This window comes from Carcharhinus amblyrhynchos, chromosome 6, assembly GCF_965287045.1.
Source record: "Carcharhinus amblyrhynchos chromosome 6, sCarAmb.v2.hapA, whole genome shotgun sequence".
Classification (NCBI taxonomy): domain Eukaryota; kingdom Metazoa; phylum Chordata; class Chondrichthyes; order Carcharhiniformes; family Carcharhinidae; genus Carcharhinus; species Carcharhinus amblyrhynchos.
The window spans coordinates 96,040,100-96,065,463 of NC_137329.1; the positions used below are offsets into that span (position 1 = coordinate 96,040,100).

The 25,364-nt window shown below is 39.9% G+C and overlaps 1 protein-coding gene across 2 annotated transcripts in view; it reads left to right on the forward strand.

Moving 5' to 3' along the window:
• Window positions 1–25,364, forward strand: part of lrp6 (low density lipoprotein receptor-related protein 6) — a 179,864-nt gene that overhangs the window by 132,080 nt on the left and 22,420 nt on the right. For both annotated transcript variants that reach the window (XM_080191019.1, XM_080191020.1), the window contains 3 exons: window positions 1,145–1,276; window positions 11,602–11,998; window positions 12,399–12,570. In XM_080191019.1, coding sequence (XP_080047145.1) covers window positions 1,145–1,276; window positions 11,602–11,998; window positions 12,399–12,570 — 701 coding nt within the window. The remainder of the gene's footprint in view (window positions 1–1,144; window positions 1,277–11,601; window positions 11,999–12,398; window positions 12,571–25,364) is intronic.

Below are 25,364 nucleotides of genomic sequence, written 5' to 3' on the forward strand. Positions count from 1 at the left end.
GGGAAAGATCTTTTGTGTTTAGAGCCTAAAGAAAGCTGATATACCTGAGCTTTGGAACATGAAGTGGAGAAGTGTCAGATTTCTGCTTATTGGATTGCTCAAGGTGAGCATTGATGAGGGTGAAAACCAGAAAATAGCTGGATCTTTTCACCTTATGGCCAGAATATTGGAAAATGGAAGGTGAACTAATCAAGAATTATTTTTGTGAGTTGTAAATGTCAGAAAGTGGAATTAATTTCCTATCCAACACAACCCATCATTGCATGATGGTTCTTGGATGAACTAAAAGGAAAAACAATAAAATGCGTGTGGGTGAATGGAGGGAAAGAGGATCTGTGAAAAGTGAATGTGGTTACTTGAACTTGGTGTCTAGTTTCAATATATTTGCAGACATTGATTTTCACAATAGTTTAAGCACTAGTTTTGACTTTTTTAAGCCTACCTCCAGCTCTTATTTGGATGAAAATAATTATAACAGATGGACTAATATTACTTATCATAATGTTTTGCATCAGAAATGACTGCATGTATGTACCCTTAACTCTTTCCCTGTAACATATTGTACAGAACACAATATACATAACACCAAAGTCTAGGTGCTTAAACCAGTTAGTATCATAGAATCTGCAGAATGAATGGAGGCCATTTGGCCCATCAAGCCTGCACCGACAGCAATCCCACCCAGGTCCTATCCCTGTAACCCTACATATTTACACTCCTAATCCCCCTGACACTAAAGGGCAATTTATCATGGCCAGTCAACCTAACTGATACATCTTTGGGGTTTGGGAGGAAACCAGAGCACCCAGAGGAAACCCGCACAGACATGGGAAGAACAAGCAAACTCCACACAGACAGTGACCCAAGGCCAGAATCGAACCTGGGTGCCTGGCGCTGTGAGGCAGCAGTGCTAACCATTATGCCATCGTGCCCTTTAAAATAATGCATTTGATATGTTTATTCCTAAAACTCGTGACATGTGCTTGGGTTTTTATTTCTCTGTGAAAGTGCACCAAGTGCGTGAAAACTTGCAAAATATAACTGCTGGTGTACAGTAATTCTTTATATTTAAGCCTTAAAACCTGTGTTGGCCAAAATGTGGAGTGTATTTTATTAGTACTTACTAATTTTATTATTCGTACAGCTCCAAATCCCTGTGGAAGCAACAATGGCGGTTGTTCTCACTTGTGCCTGATGTCTCCAATCAAACCATTTTTCCAGTGTGCCTGCCCAACTGGAGTCCAGCTGCTAGAAGATGGGACAAAGTGCAAAGATGGTAATTTATAAAACTTACTTGTAGGAAATGAAAATAATGCCATTGAAAGGCAGAAATTATTGCTCACTCTAAAGCATTTCAGATCTTTCACAGTGTTGACTCCCTGATATTTAAATCTGAAAACTAAACTAGGCTTGTACTCGTTAGAGTTTAGAAGAATGAGGGGAGATCTCATTGAGACGTATAAGATGATGAATGGGATGGGTAGGATAGAGGTGGAGAGACTTTTCCCGCTCAGAAAGGACAGTAGGACTAGGGGGCACAGCCTCAAGATAAAGGGGGAACGGTTTAGAACGGAGTTGAGGAAGAACTTCTTCACTCGAAGGGTGGTGAATCTCTGGAATTCTCTGCCCGTTGAAGTGGTGGAGGCTACCTCGCTAAATATTTTTAAGACACGGGTTGATGGGTTTTTGATAAGCGAGGGGATTAAGGGTTATGGGGAGAGGGCGGGAATGTGGAACAGAGCCACGACAGATCAGCCATGATCTTATTGAATGGCGGGGCAGGCTCGAAGGGCTAGATGGCCTACTCCTGCTCCTATTTCTTGTGTTCTTATGTCATATAAATATAGCAAATACAAAGTTCCACCTCTGATTTACAGTCACTTGCTTTATTGTCCTTGGGGTTGATCAATATGCAGGCAATAGCAGACAAGTGTGTCTCATAAGGTTCACATGGAATATAGTGAATGTTTTGTTAATATGGACTTGCAGTTCGTCTTAATCCTGAAAGTTGTGTTCCTATCTCAAGAGGCACCATGTATCCCACACTATATCTCATTGTGATTTGGAGAATTCTAAATATTGTCTGTTACACTCTGTAGAGCCTCTTACAATATCGCTAGACCATTGCACTGTAGTGATGATGAAAATTATTTAATGGGTTTCTACTGTGTAATATTTAATAAACTTCAAAATCTATAATTTATCACATATTCTTGATATTAATATTCTGCAAAAAATGTGTGTAGATGGGAGCTTTGAGAACAAGGAGAGTAATATTTTTGATCTGGAGTGTTTCTCAACGCATCACAGTTTAATCTAAAATATTCATGATATATCCTACCTGAAAGATGTAATCGCCAATTTTCTGTGAAAAATTAGCTTCCCATTTATTGGCTCTCCAGACTTTTAAAAATATCTGTTTCTTGAACTGTCCAGTTGTGTCTATTTAGTTGGGTGTGCTGGAGTACGGACTATCTGATCTCTATCCTCCCAGGTTCTAGATTGCACTGTTAAGGCTTAAGCCCAACAATGACATCCAACAAGTCCTTGCTGGTCTTAAATCTGCTGACTGCATGAAGAATCTTCGATATGTCAGCAATTACACAATTTCTCTTCTCCAAGAGACATTCTGAACAAAGTTTTTTTTTAAAAAAGTATATTCAGGAAAAGTTTGATTAAAAATACCTCACACCCCACCTTTTCCAACAAGTAATAATCTTCTTTTATCGAGTTATTTGAATGCTGTGTTAGTTGTGTCCCACAAATGTTGCAGTTTACTGACTTGAGAGTGCAAAATGGTGACTTTTGTGTTGGGATACCTCTTGGCATTGATTGATGATCTTTGCATTAGAAGGTGAGATGAGCTGACCCTAAGCAAATAACAGCAACTATGGAAACTTGTAGTTTTGAATAGTCAGGATTTACAACTAGGCCATTCCTGCATGTATTCTGGCCACTGCAGGAGAAAGGTGTCTTTTGTTCTGTGGTTCTGTGACTTATGCAAGAACAATACTTCATTCATCTGTACCTTCACTGTTTCTTTTTCCCTCAGTTTTTAAATTAAAGAAGATAGTGCATGTTTGGTCATGCATGGTGCATACATTGGCTGTCTGGTTGAGATGTCTCTTATAGAGACTGACATGAGCCATTGATATACAACTATCCCATGCTATTTACATTCCAACTGCAAAACACTGCATACTGAGTGAAATCTGATAAATGGAAACTTACAGCAGTGGAAGAAGTTTTGTAGATATGCAAAAATGGTGTTTTATTTCATGCCCACTGAAATTTGTGTAATAAAAACACTGCCACAACAAGAAAGAAATATTTCTTGGAAGGAGACTGAATTGTGTTGCTTAGGGCATGAGCATGTGAGGATAACTGGTTTTTCAAATTTTGGTAATAAAAGGAAAGCTGTCACGAGTAACTATCTGAGATGTGTACATTTTATTTTGTAAAACATTTTGCACCAATATAATCAAAAGTGTTTTCTAAAATGGTGCGAGGGGAGACATCCGCGTTTCTTATTGACATTGCGGTTGGGACAGTAATAGAAGGGCCTTGCATCTAACCAGCTTGATCTGAAAAATCTCAACACTAGCTACAAATGAATTGTTTGACTATATATGTACCAGATGATTAGCGTGGGTATTCCATATTTTGATAACCATAGAAATTCAGGGACAAATAAAGATAGTACTTAATTGTTTACAGCTTTAATTGAATCACTGCAGTATACATTGTTAACATTATCCTGTCACTTGCCGTCCTTTTGTAGGCCAGTAGGACTCTTCACTAAATACTGCCACTGAATTATCCCTCAATAAAGCCCATATCCAATCTGCACAGCTTGCAATAATGACACCACCAATTGGCGTTTTCCCAGGAACAAGGATTATAGTGGTAATGATGTCAAATTGTGTCTGTAATGGAGAACCCATTAATCAGCATAAAGACTCAAATTGCAGAGATAACATTATCAGGAGTATACGCTTCATCAAACCCAGGAAATTTGCAACAGGATTATTTAAAAGCAAAGCTTCCAATGTTTCCCTACAAAGTAAAAATACAAAATATTGTGATCTGTGAAATTAAGTATACATCTGTTTTACTCCCACATTTTTACATACTCAGTACTTTTAATTTACTGATTACTTTGTTTACAAAAGAGACCCATTTCTGTTTTTCAAGTGGCCCAAATATCCAACCATGCTGAAGGTGAAAACCAAAATATTGTTCAGTGTTGAATGAAAAAAATACTTTATCTTGTTCCTTCTATTGCTGTTAGGCCACCGTAATTAGATGGCTCTAAGTTATTTTGTGTCACATTGATGGTCCATAGTGTTCTGACTTATATGCATCCAACAGGCTTTTTCAGTCCATCACTTCCCAGCAACAAAGCTGCTTTTGCCATCAATCACAGCAATAAAACTGTTGCAAGCCTGAGTGTAAAATACCTGGAGCTGAATTGTAACATGAACAGGGCCTAGTTTTATGGTTGATAAAATTGGATATCCTAAATTAAAGAATTGGGCATATTAAAAATCAAACACAGTCAAACCTCAGGCAGGCTAGTTGTACAATACACAAACCTGTCTGGGCCTGACTCATCAACCTCCTACCAAAGGTCGTTGCACCCTACTGATACTTAGCAGGAGATCATTGCACCCCATTGAAATGCACCAGCCTATTGTTAGAAGCCCAGGTCGGGCCAGACTTTCTGTCACCAAGAGTTCCTGCAGTTGGCTTAATCTGATAACAGGTTACATGTAAGCAGCAGCATGGAGATGGACACCTGGGGGTGGACCCTGGTGTCCTGTCAGGCAGACATCAAGAAACCCACTGGGTACTGGTACCCCCTCCTGGGATCTCATTGGCCGGAAGCCAGAGAAGTTTCTGGAAAGGCAAGCAGGCAGGGGATAAAGGAACACACCTGCAGACACCAGCAGGGAAGACTGGAGAAGACTCGATGAAGGAGGCGACCCTTGACCATTTGGAAGGCTGACCAGAGAAGAAGGAAGGAAGAAGCTGCCATCGAGACTCACCTTCGTGACGACAGACCAGAGGGACTCAGAGAATCGAGCCTGCAGTTTTAGCCAAACCATCTTTGCGGGTAGTATATCTGATTTTGGGGTCTCCTCTTGTTTTATGTGGGTAATTTAAGGATTAGTAGTGTTATTGTTAATAAACTTGTTGAACCTTTTACTTGTGTTTGTCGTTTGTCCACCTTGCAAATAAGGGCACCGGGGTAAAACATTGGAGTAAGCAAACTGGTCTAAAGAATCAGAGATATTTTAACATTTCAACAATGGCACCCCAGACGGTACTTCGATAAGAAGCAATACGTTGCTCCGAAGTTGAACCTTCAACCCAGTATTCTCCAACACTCGGTCTGAGCCTGAATTAAGAGGACAGGTGCCCCAGGTGACAGCCAGTCTTAAGTCAGTGAAGGACTAGTACAGATTCGACCAGTAAATTGGGTCATAAACCTGGTGTCTGTAACACAAGGTGGACAAACTTGTAGTTAGAACCAGAACAGTCTAGGAAATTTGGGTAAAATCTACGGGAGGGAATTTAGTGAAAACTAGATCCCTACTCTGATCCCTTACCTATACTCAAGTGACGAATCCTAAAAGCAAATAATTATGGCCAGTCATGCCGAATGAAAGGAAGTTCTCCATTCATATTTGAACCATAAGTGGCCCAAATGGGTACAGTGGGGTGACACCCCGAAACCGGATCTGGCATCCGAGGGAGAGAATTGTTGGAGTCGTGCCCGTAAAGAAGTGGGTAAAAGGGCTCCCAAGCTTAGGAAAGTGATTGCAATCGCCAGTTGTCTAGAACAGCTCCTTGGTGGAGAAGCAGAGATTATCTGGGTTAAACGGGACAGAGAGGCTCAGGTAACCCAACTAAAACAGGACTTAATGAGTGCTACCACACGCATTCAACAATTAGAAGTGGAGGTAAACACACGAGAGGAAAGGAACCAAATCAATATGATGCACATGAGCCAGTTCCATGCTCAATGTGATAAAGCTTACCAAAAGCACAGCGTGCTGTCAGTGAGAGAGAGGCTGCATTGCAACAGGTAGAGGAATTTAAACGCAAGTGCAGTGACCTGCAGGCTGTAGTAAAAGTTTTACACCAAGCAGGAAAAGCAAATACAGACTGTGTAACAGACCACTCCAAATGCCTGCGTGAGATTGCAGATTTAAAATCACAACTAGCTATAAAAAAGGGTGTAATGTGTGCATTCACCACTGAAACAGGGGAGAGTGACCCAGAGGTAGAGTGGGGGGATTTAGAAGAGGATGCTTGCCATTATGCAACAACTGGGACCCTCACCTCCCTTCCTGGCAGTGGAACCTACAGCAGCACCTAATCCAGCCCCCATCTCAGAAAACTCAGTCTCAGCTCCCAGTGCTATTCCCATCCCGATAAGTCCAGTCACTAATCTGGTTCCTGTATCGATGAATCTGGTCACCACCTGACGACAGGACGGACAGAACCACAATGTAACTTATGTAACTCCATACACCATGACACAGCTCACTGACATAGCTAAAGTGATTGGAGTATTTGAACCCTGTGGGGATCCACATGCTCTCTTTGACCAGGTCACCCAACATCGTGTTTTAAATGGCCTAGATGAGGCAGAAGAGGTTAAACTTATTTTGTTATGTTTGAGTCCTACTATCTGCTCCGCCCTACCCGAACCCCAGAACGTGGCTGGGGGAACCCTACCAGAAATGAAGGCAGCTGTTCTAGCTGCCATAGGCTACAATAGGGGTGACCCGGTACAAGGCTTAAACAATTGCCAACAAAAGAGAGGGGAGCACCCGACAGCCTATGCTAGCCGACTATGGAACCAATTTGTTGCAGTTTTCGACCAATTAAATCAAGTCCAATTGAATGCACACCACCGATCCTCGTGGATCCAGACCCTGATAGCACAAGCTACTGAGGAGAGTCGGAAAACCTGTGAGAATTTTGACCCTCATGATAATACACATACAGAAGCCTGGGCCATCCGCAAAATGACTTGTGTGTGGGAATGGGAAGTCAGACAAACAGACACCCCCAAGCCCACAAAACACGGAATAATGAATCTGATCCACACAGACCCAGCACCAGTTTGGCGTAATGAAGGGGGAGGTGGAAACGGGACAGGGAAATTCACCCCCATATACCCCTGCCAATCATCGATACAGAAGACCGCAGCCTTGTGCAGAACCCCGATATATTCCCAACCCTGGGTACAGGGAACAAGATAGAACCGACCCCAGAGATGCACCCCCACAAGCACATTGTTGTAACTGTGGTCAACCGAACCATTTTGCCTGGGACTGTAGGGCACCAAGTTTCAAGGGACCAGCAAACCCTGTACACCCATCCACTCTTGCTGCTCGCCGACATAAGGTACTACAAGGCCGCACGGGACGTAGGCCTAATCCCTGACACCAAGAATGACATAGAGCTGAGCCCAGAGGCCCACGCCCACAAATACAGTGTTATAACTGCGGGCAACCCAACCATTTTGCCTGGAACTGTAGGGTACCACCCAACTATCCTACACGACCATCTCAGCAGTTCCCTGATGCTTGACCCCAACCCATGCCCCTCAAAAGACTGGCCCGACAAGCAGCTACAACCCCCTCCCACTATCCCTAGAACCAACAGATACACCCACGGTTCCCACTCCACTTTACAGAGCTTCAGGAATAAAACCACAGCCCAGGAGGCACCGACGAAAAGGATGGAGAACCTGCAAACCTTACCCCCTATGACGCCCCTGATACCGGGACTCGCTACCAGGGATGGTACCTGGCAGCCAAAGCCTGCCCACGTAGGTTCCCTTCACTAAGAAAGAATCAGGACATCACAGTCCAGATTGTAAATAGCTTTATCCATCCATTCCACGCATCACCCAATTGACATTTTATTTTCATGCTCTGCAAATTCCTTACCCCACTCAACCCCATTAAACACTGATTGCCGACCAGCCCTTCATATGACACTATTGGGCCTTTATTATTCATTTACTTACTTCTTTGTTTTTTGTTGAAAAAGGGGAGAGTCATGTGACATTCTCGTAATGAAATTGAAAAGAGAATCAGATATTAATAAGAATTAACAGGTGCTACCTTGATCTCCCTCAGAATGAACTACATACTTCTCTGCTATCTGGGATTCCTCGTCTCAGACCGAACCACAGACACCACCTCTACCAAAGACCTATGATACCCTGGATATATGTGGTTCACCCCACCAGACGCAGGCAATTGTGAGGATGGCATCCTATGGGTACACCCCAATAAGAGTATCACCTATGGATATAATAACCAAAGAGTGGTGTGCAGGAAAGATAATGGGAGCTCTGATTACTGCTCCCTAAGGACAACCCTCACTAGTGACCAGTGGGCGTACACTAACCATGGGTGCATGGAGCTAGCCTGTCTAGCCTATGGTCCAGAAAAAGGGCTGGAATTAGGAAAGAAGTGCCCCGGTAAGGTTATTCAGAATGAGTATATCTACTATGAAATTAAGAATGGGTTTAGACCAACTGTTAGCACACCCATCCCCACTTGTCCCAAAACCACCCCAAGGCCCCAAAATGGATTGATACTAAAACATACAGGGAAAATATTATTTGACAACACACACTACGAATTGGTACCAGTAGTGATAGATTTAGCCGGCGCACAATTACCAGACTGGTGCCCCTCCCCACTTAGAAAACTATACCTCCACTTGACCCAGAGGCTGCTAAGCTGAAAAACTGGGACACACACGAGAGAAGAGATGCCCAGGTCAAAGGGGCGCAAGAGGAGGGAAATCCTGAATGATCTGGCGACTGCATACGGAGCAGGGGTATCCACCATTAATGCACTGGATCTGGCTGATTTGGATAATAACCTCAGCGACAAGTTAAACAGACCTTGGACAGCTTAAATGAAAACGGTCGGCAAGATGCTGAAGGAGATTTGGCTGAGAACAGGGCTAGTAGCCTTATGGTTACTGTACTAGAAGGACATGCCCAAACTATTAATCAAATCGCCCGAGGGAGGGTGGAAGATGATGCCAGGCAACAGAACTGAACACTATGTAGCATCTATGGGCAATGGATGGTCAAGCAGCTAAGAGAGAATCTTGACCAGGTTAGCAGGGGGAAAGTTCTGTCCTGGATCAGTGATGAGCAGATTGAACACCTGTACCGGGGAAAAAGACACCCCAATGTCACTAACTGCCAATTACGGCAACTGACCAAGGTCTGGTCTAATGATAGCTGTAGAGGAACCCCAGGGACTGCAATAGGAATTGTGTTGAGGATCCCAGTAATTTTAAAAGATAAAGTTGGGTTGAGACTTAGGGATCATTAAAGGAGGGATATGGATGGGATACCAGGGCACTTTACCGTATGTGGTTGAGAAAGAAGGGAAACTCGTAGGCGCTAGTTTGGAGAAATGCGAACACACAGACAAAATGGTTGTGTGTCCATATCCGGTGTACAAAAATGAACATGCCCTCTATGGATTCAAAACAACCACTGACCTAAATTGTACATTGGAAATTCGAATTTGGAAAGAGATGTCACCTGGGTGGCTTACAGGGGGGAGGGAGAATATTGTATTACAACCTCGCTAGAAAATTACCAGTATGGGGCAGCCATTTGTAACATCTACAACACTACCTTTTGCATTAAACCACAGATTCCCGCTAGGATAGGATTAATTGAGATGGTAGACATACACAGAAGAGAGGAAACACTAAAAAATGCTAGCGATAAATTGAGACAAAGCTTGAGAGACTATTTTGAAAAATTTGATACCGGGATAACACTTCTTCCCAAGAAACTTCAACAGATTCGGACACAATTGATCACAGCACACAAGACCTTTGTCAAGGTGGTGCAACAAACATGGGAAATAGAAAAGAACATTAAAGAAATTAGAGTCACTACATGGTGGGAAGACCTCTGGGATTGGGGTTCAAATGTCCAAATCCACCCATGGGTCCGCATCCTGTCACACCTGGCCGTAATAGGAATCCTACTTATGGCAGTGTACCTAACCATCCTCACATTTAAATTCACTCAATGGAAGAAGGAATTTCTGCAAAACTTGGACTCGGCAAGGGCCATCCGACATCAGGAGAGGCTCTACAATCAAGAGCCTTGATACTTTCCTATCTATATTTAATGTGTGCAGTCACTTGTCATTTTGTACTGTTTATTGTATTGTCATGTATATACCCAATTGATGTATTGTTTCTTTTTTAAAATTATTTTACTTTATTTAAATTTGTTGGTACTATTGTGGGTTAGGGATGATACTATCAACCCCAGATTCAGGGTACTTGCTTACTGAGATGGTTTGGTGAGAATTGTGTGATCTGGTTCGCTGGTGCTCACTGGATCAAGAGGAGTGAATGTAACATGAACAGGGCCTAGTTTTATGGCTGATAAAATTGGATATCCTAAATTAAAGAATTGGGCATATTAAAAATCAAACACAGTCAAACCTCAGGCAGGCTAGTTGTACAATACACAAACCTGTCAGGGCCTGACTCATCAACCTCCTACCAAAGGTCATTGCACCCTACTGATACTTAGCAGGAGATCATTGCACCCCATTGAAATGCACCAGCCTATTGTTAGAAGCCCAGGTCGGGCCAGACTTTCTGTCACCAAGAGTTCCTGCAGTTGGCTTAATCTGATAACAGGTTACATGTAAGCAGCAGCATGGAGATGGACACCTGGGGGTGGACCCTGGTGTCTTGTCAGGCAGACATCAAGAAACCCACTGGGTACTGGTACCCCCTCCTGGGATCTCATTGGCCGGAAGCCAGAGAAGTTTCTGGAAAGGCAAGCAGGCAGGGGATAAAGGAACACACCTGCAGACACCAACAGGGAAGACTGGAGAAGACTCGATGAAGGAGGCGACCCTTGACCATTTGGAAGGCTGACCAGAGAAGAAGGAAGGAAGAAGCTGCCATCAAGACTCACCTTCGTGACGACAGACCAGAGGGACTCAGAGAATCGAGCCTGCAGTTTTAGCCAAACCATCTTTGCGGGTAGTATATCTGATTTTGGGGTATCCTTTTGTTTTATGTGGGTAATTTAAGGATTAGTAGTGTTATTGTTAATAAACTTGTTGAACCTTTACTTGTGTTTGTCATTTGTCCACCTTGCACCGGGGTAAAACATTAGAATAAGTAAACTGGTCTAAAGAATCAGAGATTTTAAACATTTCAACAGAATGGTGGTACTCCATTGGCCACGCACAGCTGTACAAACCAAATTGCATCACCAGAAGTAATCTAAAAGATTTTATTACCGAGTGAAACCAACTGCTTGAAAAGAGATAATTATATTGTTGCACATTTTTATGTCTGTTTCTGTCTGATTGTGTCTTTCATGTCTTTCTGTTTGCTAAGTGTCTTTTTGCCTTGCCCTGACTAAATACCGTGAAGTTTCGGTTTGGGTTGGCTTTGTATCGAACAGTTATTTAGCAAGGCGGTCAATAGGCTGCAAACAGAATGATACCGGTTGTAAGCTTATTGTGTATCTTTTAAAAACAAAATGAATTTATTTTAAAGGTGCTTCTGAATTATTGCTGCTGGCTCGAAGAACTGACTTGAGGCGGATATCACTGGACACTCCTGATTTTACAGATGTCATCTTACAGCTGGATGATATTCGCCATGCAATTGCAATAGATTATGATCCAGTGGAAGGATATATATACTGGACTGATGATGAAGTACGTGCAATAAGGCGTGCATACTTGGATGGCTCAGGAAGTCAGTTTGTTGTGACCTCCCAAATCAACCATCCTGATGGCATTGCTGTAGATTGGGTTGCAAGGAACCTTTACTGGACAGATACTGGCACTGACCGCATTGAAGTGACTAGGCTGAATGGTACAATGCGCAAGATCCTAATTTCTGAGGATCTGGATGAACCAAGAGCAATTGTGCTTGATCCAATGTCTGGGTAAGAACTTATTTAAGGTATCTTACATATTTTAAGAAAAACATATTTGCTGAAATCCACTTGTTGCATCTCTGCATTAAATTAATTTGTGCTCTTTAGATTAAAAGCTCTTCCTGATGGAGGGAGAAAATTATGCCAACATTAAAGAGACAATTTTATTTTATTTTGTATGAGACTTCATAAAGCGTAATGGTACTCTGCTGTGAACTTTTACTATGTAAAGTAGCATTACAACTCCCAAGTTTGACACAAGCAATCTGGAGAACTTCATGGGCTTTCAACCACAAATCTCCTCTTAGTTGTTGCAACTGTGTAGATGTGTTTGAAGTCAATATAATTTGTAGCAAGTATCCTGTAACAATGCCAATGCCACATTTGTATCTCTATTTCTTCCAATCAGGTACATGTACTGGACGGACTGGGGTGAGATTCCAAAGATAGAACGTGCTACTTTAGATGGATCAGACAGAGTTATCCTTGTTAACACTTCTTTGGGCTGGCCAAATGGTTTAGCCCTGGACTACAAGGAAAGAAAGATGTACTGGGGAGATGCTAAAACTGACAAGATAGAGGTTTGTATATAACTTGAGTTAAAATATTAAGTCACTATTGATATATATGTTTGTTAAACATTCCAGTTGAAATGTTTAAGGAATTTGGATATATTTAAGGCCAGATTTTTTCTTTTGTGTACACCAGAGCAAATTGTTTTCACGATATTCAATTCTGTTTTCTTGAAACTAGTCCAGCCACAATGGATAAGTAAATATTGAGGATAATGCCATCATATGTCTGGAATCTCTCTTGTAAGCTCAGTTTCATTCACGTCCCAATCCACCATGCTTTGTGCATCTTGTATAAAATTTATTCACTGGGTTAGGTGTTATGCCAAATAATAATGACCAAAAAACATTTTGCTTTATGTCTGAAGTAAAATTTATTTAAATTAACAATTGAAATTTTCCAACTTCATAATTAACTCATAATTTTAAAAGCTATTTAAATAATTAAACCTTCTCTTCTCCGGTACCAGTGAGCATCTGTCTCTTTAGAAACAACTGCAGAAAGCTTGCATGTGTGGTCATATTCTCACTTCTTATGAGTAATGATGTGTTAAAGTTTCAATAACACAAATAGTTCCACTCTACAATTTCTAAAAATTACATCTATGGATGCCACAGGTGAGTTTATTTAAAAGTTAATAAAAATAGCCTTTTGTCTAGCCCATTGCTCATGTCATACAAATGGTTACAATATAGAAGGAGCCCATTCTGCCCACTAGTATTATTCAGTCCTGTCTCCACACAGACCAACCTCCCATCCATTGACTCTATCTACACTTCCTGCTGCCTCAGAAAAGTAGCCAGCATAATCATGGATCCCATGCATCCCAGACATACTCTCTTCGATTGAGAAAAAAATGCAAAAGTCTAATAACACATACCGACCAGCTGAAGAACAGCTTCTTTTCTGCTGCCATCAGACTTTTGAATGGATCTACCATATAATCATATGATGTTTCGCTACACCCTATCTGTGACTGCAATACCATATTCCGCACCCTCTCCTTTCCTTCTCTCTTATGTAATATATGAACGGTATATTTTGTTTGTATCGTGTGCAAGAAACAATACTTTTCACTGTATCCCAATACATGTGATAATAATAAATCAAATCAGAGATAGTCAGATAGGTTCTTCCTTGTTCCCTTTAGCAGATGAGCTGTTCCATATTAATGATGTACATGCCCAAATAGTTGGAGACCACTGCTTTCACAAGTCGATTGTAATGAGAAAATGGTGCTTTATCTCACACTGGTGCAATAAAAATAAGTCGTGTCCTCAAGTGATCATTTTAACTTGACAGACCATTGCTGACCAGATGCATTATTTTGAACATAATAATGGCAAGGAATGTGATTATGACTCAGAATTCATAATGGTCAAAGTCATGTTTTTATATACTGCATCTCTTATGGGATGGAGAAAGAAGCAGCTCGGCGCTGTTTGCTTTTAAAACTTGGCAGTTTCTGTTGGAATTATGTTCAAAGTAAGTTTGCTTTAGACGGATTTCTTACATTTGGTGAAACAAAATCTTCCTGGAAAAGCATCAATGTTAAAAGCGTTTTAACTGAATATCTTCAGCTGATGAGAAAAATATGTCTACAATCACAGCTTTAAAGATCACACTTTATGATTAACGATTCAACAATTATATCCAGCTTTCTTTAAGTGGGTGAAGGATTATTGCGACATGTGGAAAGGAGGGGAGTGATCTTTAGTACAGAACTGCTACAAAGTTTAACTCATTCAAGTTTGGTTCATTAGTAAGATGCTGATTAAAAATTTGCATTAAGATGTGATCCTGTTTGCTTGCTTTCCCTATATTTTCACATCATTTTAATCTGCTTATATTGTCTTTTTGACCACAATGTTGTGTATAAATTTAATGCAACATACTCCTGCCACTAATGCAGAAACATTTTAAAGCACCTATAATGGAAACTTGAAACCTCACTTCTTTGTTTTCTCAAAGCTTTGTTGCAATATATTCCTCTACCAGAGGTTTAGACAGACTGCATGTAGATAATTCAATTGTCTTCTGTCCTCTGAGTGTATTATTAACATGTTGTAGTCACCACATTGTTATATTACCCGCCATTGATGTGGCAACAATAGAGATTAGTTTCCTGCCCTGCATCCCAGCCTCCAACATAATTTCAAATATATCTTTCAAAACAAAATGTTCTTGCTTTTTGACAAAATTTCATCTCTTACTCAAGAAAAATTGGTAGTCTTTTATCCCGGCCAGATCTAGGCTCCCGGTCCTGGTTGCCTACCATCATTTCTTCCTTCCTGTGTTCACACACTTAATCTCAGCTCGGTCAGTGGAAGTTGGGAGCAAATTTGCATTTCAGTATTTTGTAGACAGCTTGTTAGAAGGCTAAAATATTGTGCTGCTAATGGCAATTTTCAAAAAGTTTTAAAGCACCTCTTGTGCTAAATAATGTATAGTAGATTTGGATCCCCGGACAGATTGTGTTAAGTCTTTATTTTGCCAGATCTAAAATCATCAGACACTTGAAGGTATAGCAACTACAAGCTGGCCTTTATGTTTAGCCCAGCTTCTTTCAGACTAAAAAAAGCCCTGCACTTTTCTGTGAATGCAGATTCCCCTATCTTTGACCTTTGGATTGCTTAGTAACCAATTCTGTGGATGGTGTGCAGATGCAGTCTGTTTACATCAGCAGAGACACATTCATTAAGAAGCATGGCATTGGAGATGGCTGCTGTAGTACTGGGGCCCCGAGGAGATAATAAGCAGCAGCAGGGGTTAATGGAGAGCAGCGGGAGGTGCAGCAGGATGCTTTTGTTCCCAGTTTATCTGGCAGTGTACAGTGGGCAAAGCAGCCTGCAACTTGGCAGTCTGGTTTGTCATTATTCACAGTTGGTTGCTGCTGGTAAATACGATACGATTGCGGCTGCTGACATCTTTCGTCTAGCATGAAAGCTTCATTTTTCTACATCTAAATATATTTGGACGCATTTGCCATAAGCAATGTTTTAAATACCTGAAATTGATATAAGTGTAATTTCACCAATTTTCTTCCAAAATCATTACTTGATGCTTCCTGTAAAGTATAACTAGGTAATGCTATTAATCTGCAGTTGTAAGCATACATGAAGTCAAAACCTTAAATAGTGTCAAACTGATTTTGATCCAATGTAGTTGAGCTGCTTTGAAACTAACTTGGTGTATGTAAGGTTTTCCTTTGGATGTAATTATTAGAAAAATAAATTTACAGTGGGATAGACTTCTGGACTGTACCCAGCTAGGTTAAACATTCTATTTTTGAGGGGCATGATAATTTTCCAAATTAATATGGTATTAAAGTTGCAGCTTTCTGAATTATGCAACTTGCAGAGAAAATTTACAAGCCTTTTATAGTTCTTGAAAGTCGTCTCCATTAGAATTTTAAAATGTTTGAAATTCCCTTAAGTAAGGCAATCCAATGGTATGATGCATTGACGTACCTAAAGCATTGTCAGAATCTTGAGATATGGTTTCCTATATTTAAAAAACTGTTGTTGGCCAATGCAGGTTGGAGCTTGGTGCTTCCGCAAAGTGATATTGGGGATGAGTCAACCTAGGTGCTTTCATCCACTTCACTAGTCTCTGATTTCAACTGACAAATTGGCACCAAGAATGTTACATGATGTAAGAAAGTTTAATATAGGGCTGGTGTTGGGAGGATCCAGAATGCATAAACATTAATAATTATTTTAAGACAGATATTTAATCAGATTTTTAATGCTGTATTTGTAAAGGTTGGTTTTTACACATTTCAGTATTGTGAAAAGCGTTGCTGCAATGTTGCATTTTGACCTCTGCATTCCGTAAACTTATGTTTGCACAAAATCCTTAACAATTGCTTGCGCTCCTGACCAGGGAACTTGTATTCAAATTCATGTCTTAATTTTACATTTATGTGGAGACGTTTTGGTTCCATCAGCTGTGGTGGGCGGCCAAGGTGAAGATAGGAAAAAATCAATTATGATGGGGATTTTTTTTACACTAGTCTGGCTTCCTGGAACCTAGGAAATTATGAAATTGTTTGGAGAATGGGAAAGTAAGCTCTGGGAAAGGGGCGAGCTGGCAATAATAGAAAACATTTGTTTGTTTTTTCAGAGGAGTTGAACCTTGGATAGATAATCTCCAGTTTGGTAATGTTGAGTTTTTTTTGTTAACCAGCGTTCAGGTTTACATGAAAATGGCTTCTCCTGTACTCAGGAAATGAACTTGTGACTCTCAACAAAATAATTAAGTTGTGGTAACCTGGGGTGAGATTGTGATTGTAAAGCCTTAATCCTCCTTGTGTTAATTCTCTGCTGCTGTTGTGTAGTTTCTGCTTATGTCCTACCTGTGGAGCAGGATCACCAACATATTTTGGGTTTTAAGTTGCTTCTGGGAAAAGTGTACAGGAAGAGTGTGAGGGAGAAGGAATTAAAAGGTGCCTTTTTTTTGCTTTCAGTTACTGATTCTACACTGTCATCCATCTTGATTCATCAGCTTACTGAGAACTGTTGTAGACATTTGCTCGTATGGTGTACTTGGATTTCTTTCAGTAAGACAAAGCCATTTGTGTAGTCTGAGGTTGCAGCCTCTTTACATTCAGTGAGGTACTGAGTAGGTTCACACAGTAATTTGCTTGATAAAGAGCTGCGCACAAAGTCAGAGGGAAACAGAGGGTTTTTTCCCCTTGTTTGTTGTATTAGATGGGAACCGAGAATCAGTATCCGGAGAATGCTTCATTTTACATCCTAATCCTGAAATTGAGGCTGCCTTTTCCTCTGATGACAGACTACAAAGTCCAGCTAAAAAGAAGGTTGTTTTTAGCTGTCTAGACTGGGTAAAATTCTATCGGTGAGTGGCAGCTTGCACTGCCTACTGTGGGGAATAATGAAACACAAGGCTTCCATTTAGTCAAGCAGAGAAGATTCAAAGGTTGTAACCTTGACTTTAGTGAATACTGAGTTGAATACAAATTGATTTGGGGAGGAGGTTTACTGCTCAGGCAGTTGAAGGGCTGTTCGATATTGTGTGTCGGCAGTGTGTAACTCGATTTGACATATTTTTAAGATGGCCAAATTCCCAGAGGGGCTGTGGGGCGGTGGTGGAGGTGGAGTGAGACAGATCTCTTCAACAATTGTTTTTGACTTGTAGGGTGAACTATGAATTAAAAGGCAAAATCGAAACAGCAGTTACCTCTTTTAACTGACAGTTGTATCCAAAAGCGCTCTATGTTCAATTGGTTAATACAAAGGTTTTGGAAATATGATCTAAATCTGCAATTCTAGTTCATTAGATTATTTTTATAATTGGTCAATGGGTTGAATATTAGAATGTGCTCTTGTTTTTAAAATCCCTTTTAAACAAGTTATTTTCTCTCTTCCTTCCTTTCTACTTCCTCTTTCTCATCCTTCTTTTGGAGACACTTGATTTGAGTTGGATTCAGATCCACATTCATTTTTAATAACCCCTGCTCCTAAACGGTTATATTTCATGTTTCATTATAAATAATGATTGTGAGGCAAGCTGTTTAACCTGGGAAGGGTTGGGTCAGATATTGCTTCATTTTCAGTAGATTAGAAATGAGTGAAAACCTGGGCTCTTGTCTCAGTGCTACACTCCTGGTTTTAAAGTTGTTTTTAAAAAGCGAAAAGACTCACCCACGTGATCTGAGCCAACTTTGAATGAGAGCCATAGGCTGTAATCCAGCATCACAATAAACGCAAGGTATTTTGTTAAAATGACACCGGTGTGGCATCCATATCTCACATCAGTACCAAAATGTTTGCATTCCAATTCCTAGAGATAAATGGGAGGGTAGTGGTTCTATTATATTGCAACTGTTAATTGATGTATAATCTTTGTGCATACCAGACTTTAGAACAGGCTGCAACATGTTCTGAAATGAGACTTCAGCCCACTTAGTTTGATAGTGTGTGTAAGAGGGTTATTAAAATAGGGTACCCTACTCTGTGCTTCAAGATTGCTGCATTTATTATTAATCTGGTGGGGGTGAGAAATTAAGTCAGATGAAATTTTTGAGTGTCAGGCACTTTAATGATGAGCCTTCACCTACCTCTCACTCCATACTTGATAGGAGGGAAAATCTGGTCCAAGTGCAATAGTGATTTGTGTCCAAGTGTGCTGACATGTAATCTTAGAATTTCTGGTGTGTTGAGATTTAGTAGGGGCCTTGATTAATTTTAAAGTATTGGAAGAGGAAATGTATGTAAAAAGTAGTCCATTTACTTCCATCAGAATCAATGTAGGTGTAGAAGGAAAAGTTGTTATCATTATGATTTAATGAACGTAGGCTGATTTTTGAATCACATATTTGATTATATAGCATATTTATGAAATTATATAAAATATGTCCCTTATATGTCTATGTTGAATCTATTTCAAACTTTGTATTTTATTTGTTAAGCAGACTGCCTGAAGTGAAATAATTCTGTGCACACCCTGCTTGAATCATGGGATAGATGATCCTGACTGGGTTCAAAGGGTTACTACAAATTGCCTCAGTATGTTTTTGTTACCTCTGATTTGACAATTCCACCACACTCCTGGCTGGCCCCTCAATTTCCTCTCTCTGAACATTCCGTCATCCAAAATTCTGATGCCCATGTCCTCACCATCACACTCCCCTTCACAAACACCCTTGTACTCATTAGCCTATACTGGCTCCTGGTTAAGCAACAGCTTAATCTTTAAATTGTAATGTTTTAAAATCCCTCTATGACTCCTCTCTCTTTCCACTAACCCCCTCCCAAACTCTGCACAGTAGTATCCTCCAGCTTGCATGTTCCTCTAATTCTGGCCTCTTAAGTAATCCTAATTTTAATTGGGGGGCAAAATATTTCATTCACAAAAAATATTCAGATCATGCTTTTGGAAGGAGTGGTCCTTCATTGCATTGTCTACGGGATCAGCTTTTGATATATATATGTTGATAACATCCAGCACCCTTACTGACTATTGCTATGTTGTCCGACAGCTGGTTGTGGAGTAGCAAGTTTATATAACTTGAAATTCAATAAACAAAGGCCACCTTCTTGACTTCCACCAAAACCCCGATGTTCTAGCCCCTGTCCCAAATGTTTCTTAAACCGAACCTGGTAGGATATACCTTCAATCCCTTTTTCAACCATACAATTTTGGCCTCCTTTGCACCTTCAGATCCAGGTTCAGTGGCAGATCCTTCAATCATTTTAACCCCTTAGCTTGGCATGTTTTCCCAAATTCTGTTCAACGTGCCATTTTCTACCTCACTTCAAAAACTTCATGAAATTCTACCACTTTGACCATTTTTACATTGTTCTCCTTATTCTGTTGTTACTGCTCATAGTTCACCTGGACCTCTGGGAACTAACTTGGATGTTTTGCTTTGTTAACAGCATTCTATAAAATGTAAGTTTATAAAATACTTACAACTTATTCTTTGGTCCAGATTTATTTTAACTTTGTATTTCACTGGTGGGATTGGGGACGCAGTGTGGGAAACTAATGGAAAGATTTATTTGATTTCCAAAGCACTGAGTTTCTCATAATGATCATTTGCATCGCTGTGAGTTTTATTTCAGCTATAGTCTAGGCATCTCAAAAAAAATTTTTTTTTAATTCCCAGTATATAAGAACATAGCAATAAGGAGCAACAGGAGGCCACTTGGCCCCTCTAGCCTGCTCCACCATTCAATAATATCATGTTTGATCTGAATAAGGTAACTTCAATTCCACATTCCTACATACCCCTGAAAACTTTTCACCCCTTTGCTTATCAAGAATTCATCTAGCTCTGCCTTAAACATCTTCATGGACTCTGTCTCCACTACCTTCCAAAGATTCACTATCCTCTGAGGGAGGAAAAACATCTTCCCATCTCTGTCATAACTGGTTGATCCCTTATTTTTAAATAGTGGCCCCCTAGTTCTAGGTTCTCCCGCAAGGGAAAGCGTAAACCTTCTCAGAACTGCTTCCAGTGCATTTACATCCTTCCTTAAATGGAGAGACCAGTACAGTGCACAGTACTCCAGATTTGGTCTTCCCAGTGCCCAGTATAACTGAAGCATAACCTCGCTACCTTTGTATTAATTCCCCTCATTATCAATGACAACATTAGCTTGTTAGTTGCTTGCTGTACCTGCAAACTAGCCTTTTGTGATTCATGTACCAGGACCCCTGGATCAGAATTCTGCAATCTCTCACCATTTAGATGATGTGCCTTTTTTCCCTGCCAAAATTTTTACCTTTTCTTGCATCATATTCCATTTGACGGGTTTTCGCCCATTCACTTAAACTACCTGTATCCTTTTGCAGCCTTATTGTGTCCGCTTCACAACTTACTGCTCTGCCTATCTTTGTGTCACCAGCAAGCTTAGCAACAATATTGTCAGTCGCTTTATCCAAGTCATTTATATAAGATGTAAAAGGTTGAGTCACCAGCACCGAACCTTATGGAACACCACCTGTTATATTCTGTCATCCAGAAAAAGGCCCATTTATTCCAGACCTCTGCATTCTGCTAATTAGCCAATCTTCTGTCCACATCAATATGTTAACTCCTATACCATATTTTTCACAAATAACATTTGATGTGGCATCTTATCAAATTCCATCTGGAAATCTAAATAGAGTTCATCCACCAGTTTCCCTTAATCCCTTCATCCATTGAAGGTGTTACTTCAAAGCATTCCAATAAATTGTTTAAATACGATTTCCCATCATAAAACCATGTTGACTCTGCCCGATTACCTAGTGCTTATTCAAGTGCCCTGCTATAGTTTCCAACATTTTGCCTATGACAAATATTAAGCTAACTGGCCTGTAGTTTCCTGCTTTGCCTCCCTCTTTTGAAGAAAGGAGTTTTATTCACTTACCAAGAATCTAATGGAAGGATCCAATCTATTGGATAAGATTCTCTTTCAGAGAGTTGGTGCAGACATGATGAGCAAAATGGCCTCCTTCTGCATTCTAGAGATTCTATGACCTCGTAATTGCCCTTATTTAAGTTTATAATATGAATGTTAGGCCCAGTCTTCTCTACCTTAAACTGAATGTAATCATATGGTGATTACTGCCGACTGTGATGCCTTTACTATGAGGCAATTAATTAATCCTATCATGTTGCACAATATCGGGTCTATAGTCTGGCATGGTCTCTGGTTGGCTGTTGTAAGAAACTATCCTTAAAACATATTACTAACTCTTCATCAAGGCTACCTTTGCCCATCTGATTTTTCTGTTGTATATGTAGATTAAAATCCCCCATGATTATCACTGTATCTTTGTGACAGCAGACATAATTTCTTCCTTAGCCTTACCATATGGTTACTGTTAGGGGACCTGTACACCACTCCCTCAAGTAACTACTTGTCTAAATCTTTATTCATCTGTACCCAAACCAGATCTACATCCTGGTTTATTGAACTTAAATTATCCCTTTCTAATGTGCTAATACCATTATTAATTAAGAGCTACTCCTCCACCTTTTTGTGGCTTCCTGTCATCCCTAAATGTTTTGTACCATTCAATATTCTCATCCAATCCTGCAGCCATGTCTCTGTAATGGCTATCAGATCATTTTTATTTCTAGTTGTGCTATCAGTTCATCCATTTTGAATGCTATGTGCATTCAGAGTGTTTAGTTTTGTCCTATTATTTTTGTAATGTCTAGCCTTATCTGCCAATTTATTCTTAGATTTGTATTTCCTGTATTCTTAGTCCCTTCCTGTTATAGCCTGATTAATGTGAGAAATGATGATGCCTTTCTCTTTTGCCTTGACTCTAACCTTTGATTTACCACATCTTCCCAAATGTAATCCCTCCATTATTTAGTTTAAAACCCTATCCACTTAGCTAGCTATGGGGCCCATTCTAAAATGGGCCCCTGCACAGTTTAGACGTAGACTATTGCAAGAGTACAGACCCCACTTTCCCCAGTATCAGTGCCCCATGAACCAGAATACGCTAGGTCATCCAACATTGCACCACTCACCATACCATAATGTGCCTATGTTCTAAACTCAGACTGCAACAATGTCTGTTTTTGCCCCATAACTGATTTTGTATTTGTAATTTTTCTTTCACCTGTACTGCAACAGTATCGTGTTGTTTAGATACTACTGATTCATATAGCTGCACTTGTCTTCAGGCTCTCAATGAGATGTTTGTCAGGTTACCTGCAGCAGAATAGTGATATGCACTGATTATTGGAGTACATTTACTACTTGATTCAGTTTTAATGTAGCAATGTGGGACTCAGCTGGACAGACATGTTTATTGTAAAGAATTGTACTTGCTTTGTTCTTATTGGTGTAATTATAATGAATTATTTTAATTTTATTATTATAGTCTCAAGTTGCTGTATGTGTGTGAAATCCACAAAAGGCAGTAAACATGTTGTTAGTAACTTGAAAATAAAAATAATTTCAAACCTAAATTTTGGTTAAGATTAAATGAATGGATTCACATTCCATCTCTGAACTCAGTTCCTGGTTTGGACATTATTTTCCTGGGAAAATTAGATTGATCTTATCATAAAGTCATTTTTGTTTCTTAACGGTGAATTCACTTTTACTTTGTTTTAACTTGATCCTGCATTATTCCTTTATTTTGGTGGTATGTAAAGTTAAGACGTGGATATTTGTTGTCACATATTTGCTGAGAAAGAATTCGAGCACAGTAACTGCAAGTGCAGCGGTAAGAGTTTTATATCTGTTGTGTCTGCATTATGTTTACAGTGTAGCTGAAGTATGTCTAGTAAGGTGGTGACTGCGGTATCGTCACAGCTGTTTGCTGTTGCAGACAATATTCTTGCTGTGGTTTAAGTGTTTGACTGCCTTAGAATGTGAAATTTATACCACAGTGTGGTTTGCACAGGAAAGGAAACACTGGATGATGGAGGTCTTGACGATGAGAGCTGACATGAATTGTAAATTTGTTTTTGGGAGGGGAAGTGTCAGTCTTGTGCTGCAGTGTTTTCCTTAAAGTGAACCAGCCCATTTTCCTTGTGATACATGCAATCTAGGCACTGATAAAATAATATTGTTTTAAAGGTGAGTGATTAGCTTTTTTAAAAAATTGTGCTATTTGATCCGATTTGCAGAGGGGAAGTAATTACAAAAGAGATTGAAAAGCTTCCCTAGAATTAAAAAGTAGCTTGATTAAGCCTGACTGTTGCTAACAAAAAGTCGTGTGGAATGGTTCCATGTACTTTTGGCATTACAAGTTCCTCCTCCAAATGAAAAATAATCCATATTCAAAAAGAATTTTTTTTTGGGTGACTCAGAATTGTCATTTTTGGCTTTTGCTTTTACTAAATTAAATAAATATGTAATTATACCTCTTGTCTGCAAATCATCTAACCAAAGAAGAGTTGGTAATTACTGAGAATTTTCCTGTGATAATCTATGAAGACTATTCATATGAAATTAGAGAATACGGAATAAAAAACGCACTTGTATATTTTGGCCCAAGAGTGATTTCGATTTAAGCCTATTTTTGATCATAGGCAAAGTTCAAAGGCAGGAGTGGGAGAATATACCCCAATTGATGGAGTACTTTTTGATTAGCTCTCAACTAATGTGGTTGACTCTCCAAAATGGCCTAACAAGCCACTCAGTTGAAGGTCAATTAGGGATGAAAAATAAATGCTGGTCCAGCCAGCAACACCCACATTCCATGAATAAAAAATAATACAAGCTATAGAGTAAAAATTGACTATGCAAAAAACCAGAGTTGAACCTGAACTTGTTGGTGCACGGGAAGATAATACCAATGTCGTGCACTATTATGATGTGGAGATGCCAGCGTTGGACTAAGGTAAACGCAGTAAGAAGTCTCACCACACCAGGCTGAAGTCCAACTGGTTTATTTGGTAACAAAAGTATTGGCTAGTGGCTTTTGTACCAAATAAACCTGTTGGACTTTAACCTGGTGTTGTGAGACTTCTTACTGTGTTTACACTACTATGGCAAGGAGCTGTATAGATTATTTTTCCGTTATCTAGAACACCTACTGCATTTATCTCAAATGAGCAGAAGTAGCATCTGGAACTTGGCATGGTGAAAGCAACACAGATTGGCTGAGTTTTAATTAAAAACTTATTAGTTTTATTTAAGAAATTATTTTAATATTCATAATGCAGATCTTGCATGGTGTTTTGCTTCCACAATTCCAGCATTTTTTCTGTTAAATTGTATTACAAGAATTGAGAATTCATAATGGTTTTGCTGTAAAAAAGCAATTCAAGCCTTCGTTTTATTCTGAAGTAAATCGAAGGGGGAAGAAAGCAGTTTCTGTTTTTAAGGAATTCTTAACTTGCATTACTTCAGGCATTACAGTAGTACACATGTCCAATCCTCTGGAGTGTGATGGTGAGATTGGGGTTGTGTCTGCCCCCTCTCCTACACATTTAGGTCAATAATTTTGACTGTTGGCTGTGACAGTGGGGAGAGAAAAGATAGTAGCACACAGAGGTGGAGGATTGGCTAGGCACAGGGGGCTCTGTGGCTTTCGTGTCCTTTCTCTAATTTGATGCCCAAAATTGTGGACTAAGAAATGTTTTTTGTAACTTCATTATTCCTGTATTTAGTTGATATGTTATTGTCTCATCTGTTGGTACACAGTGAAAAATATTGTTCCTTGCTCACTATACAGACGCAGCATACTGTTTATAGAATACATAGGGGAGGAGGAAAGGAGAGGGTACAGAATGTAGTATTACAGTCATAGCTAGGGCATAGAAAAAGATAAACTTAATATAAAATAGGTCCATTCAAAAGTCTGAAAGCAGCAG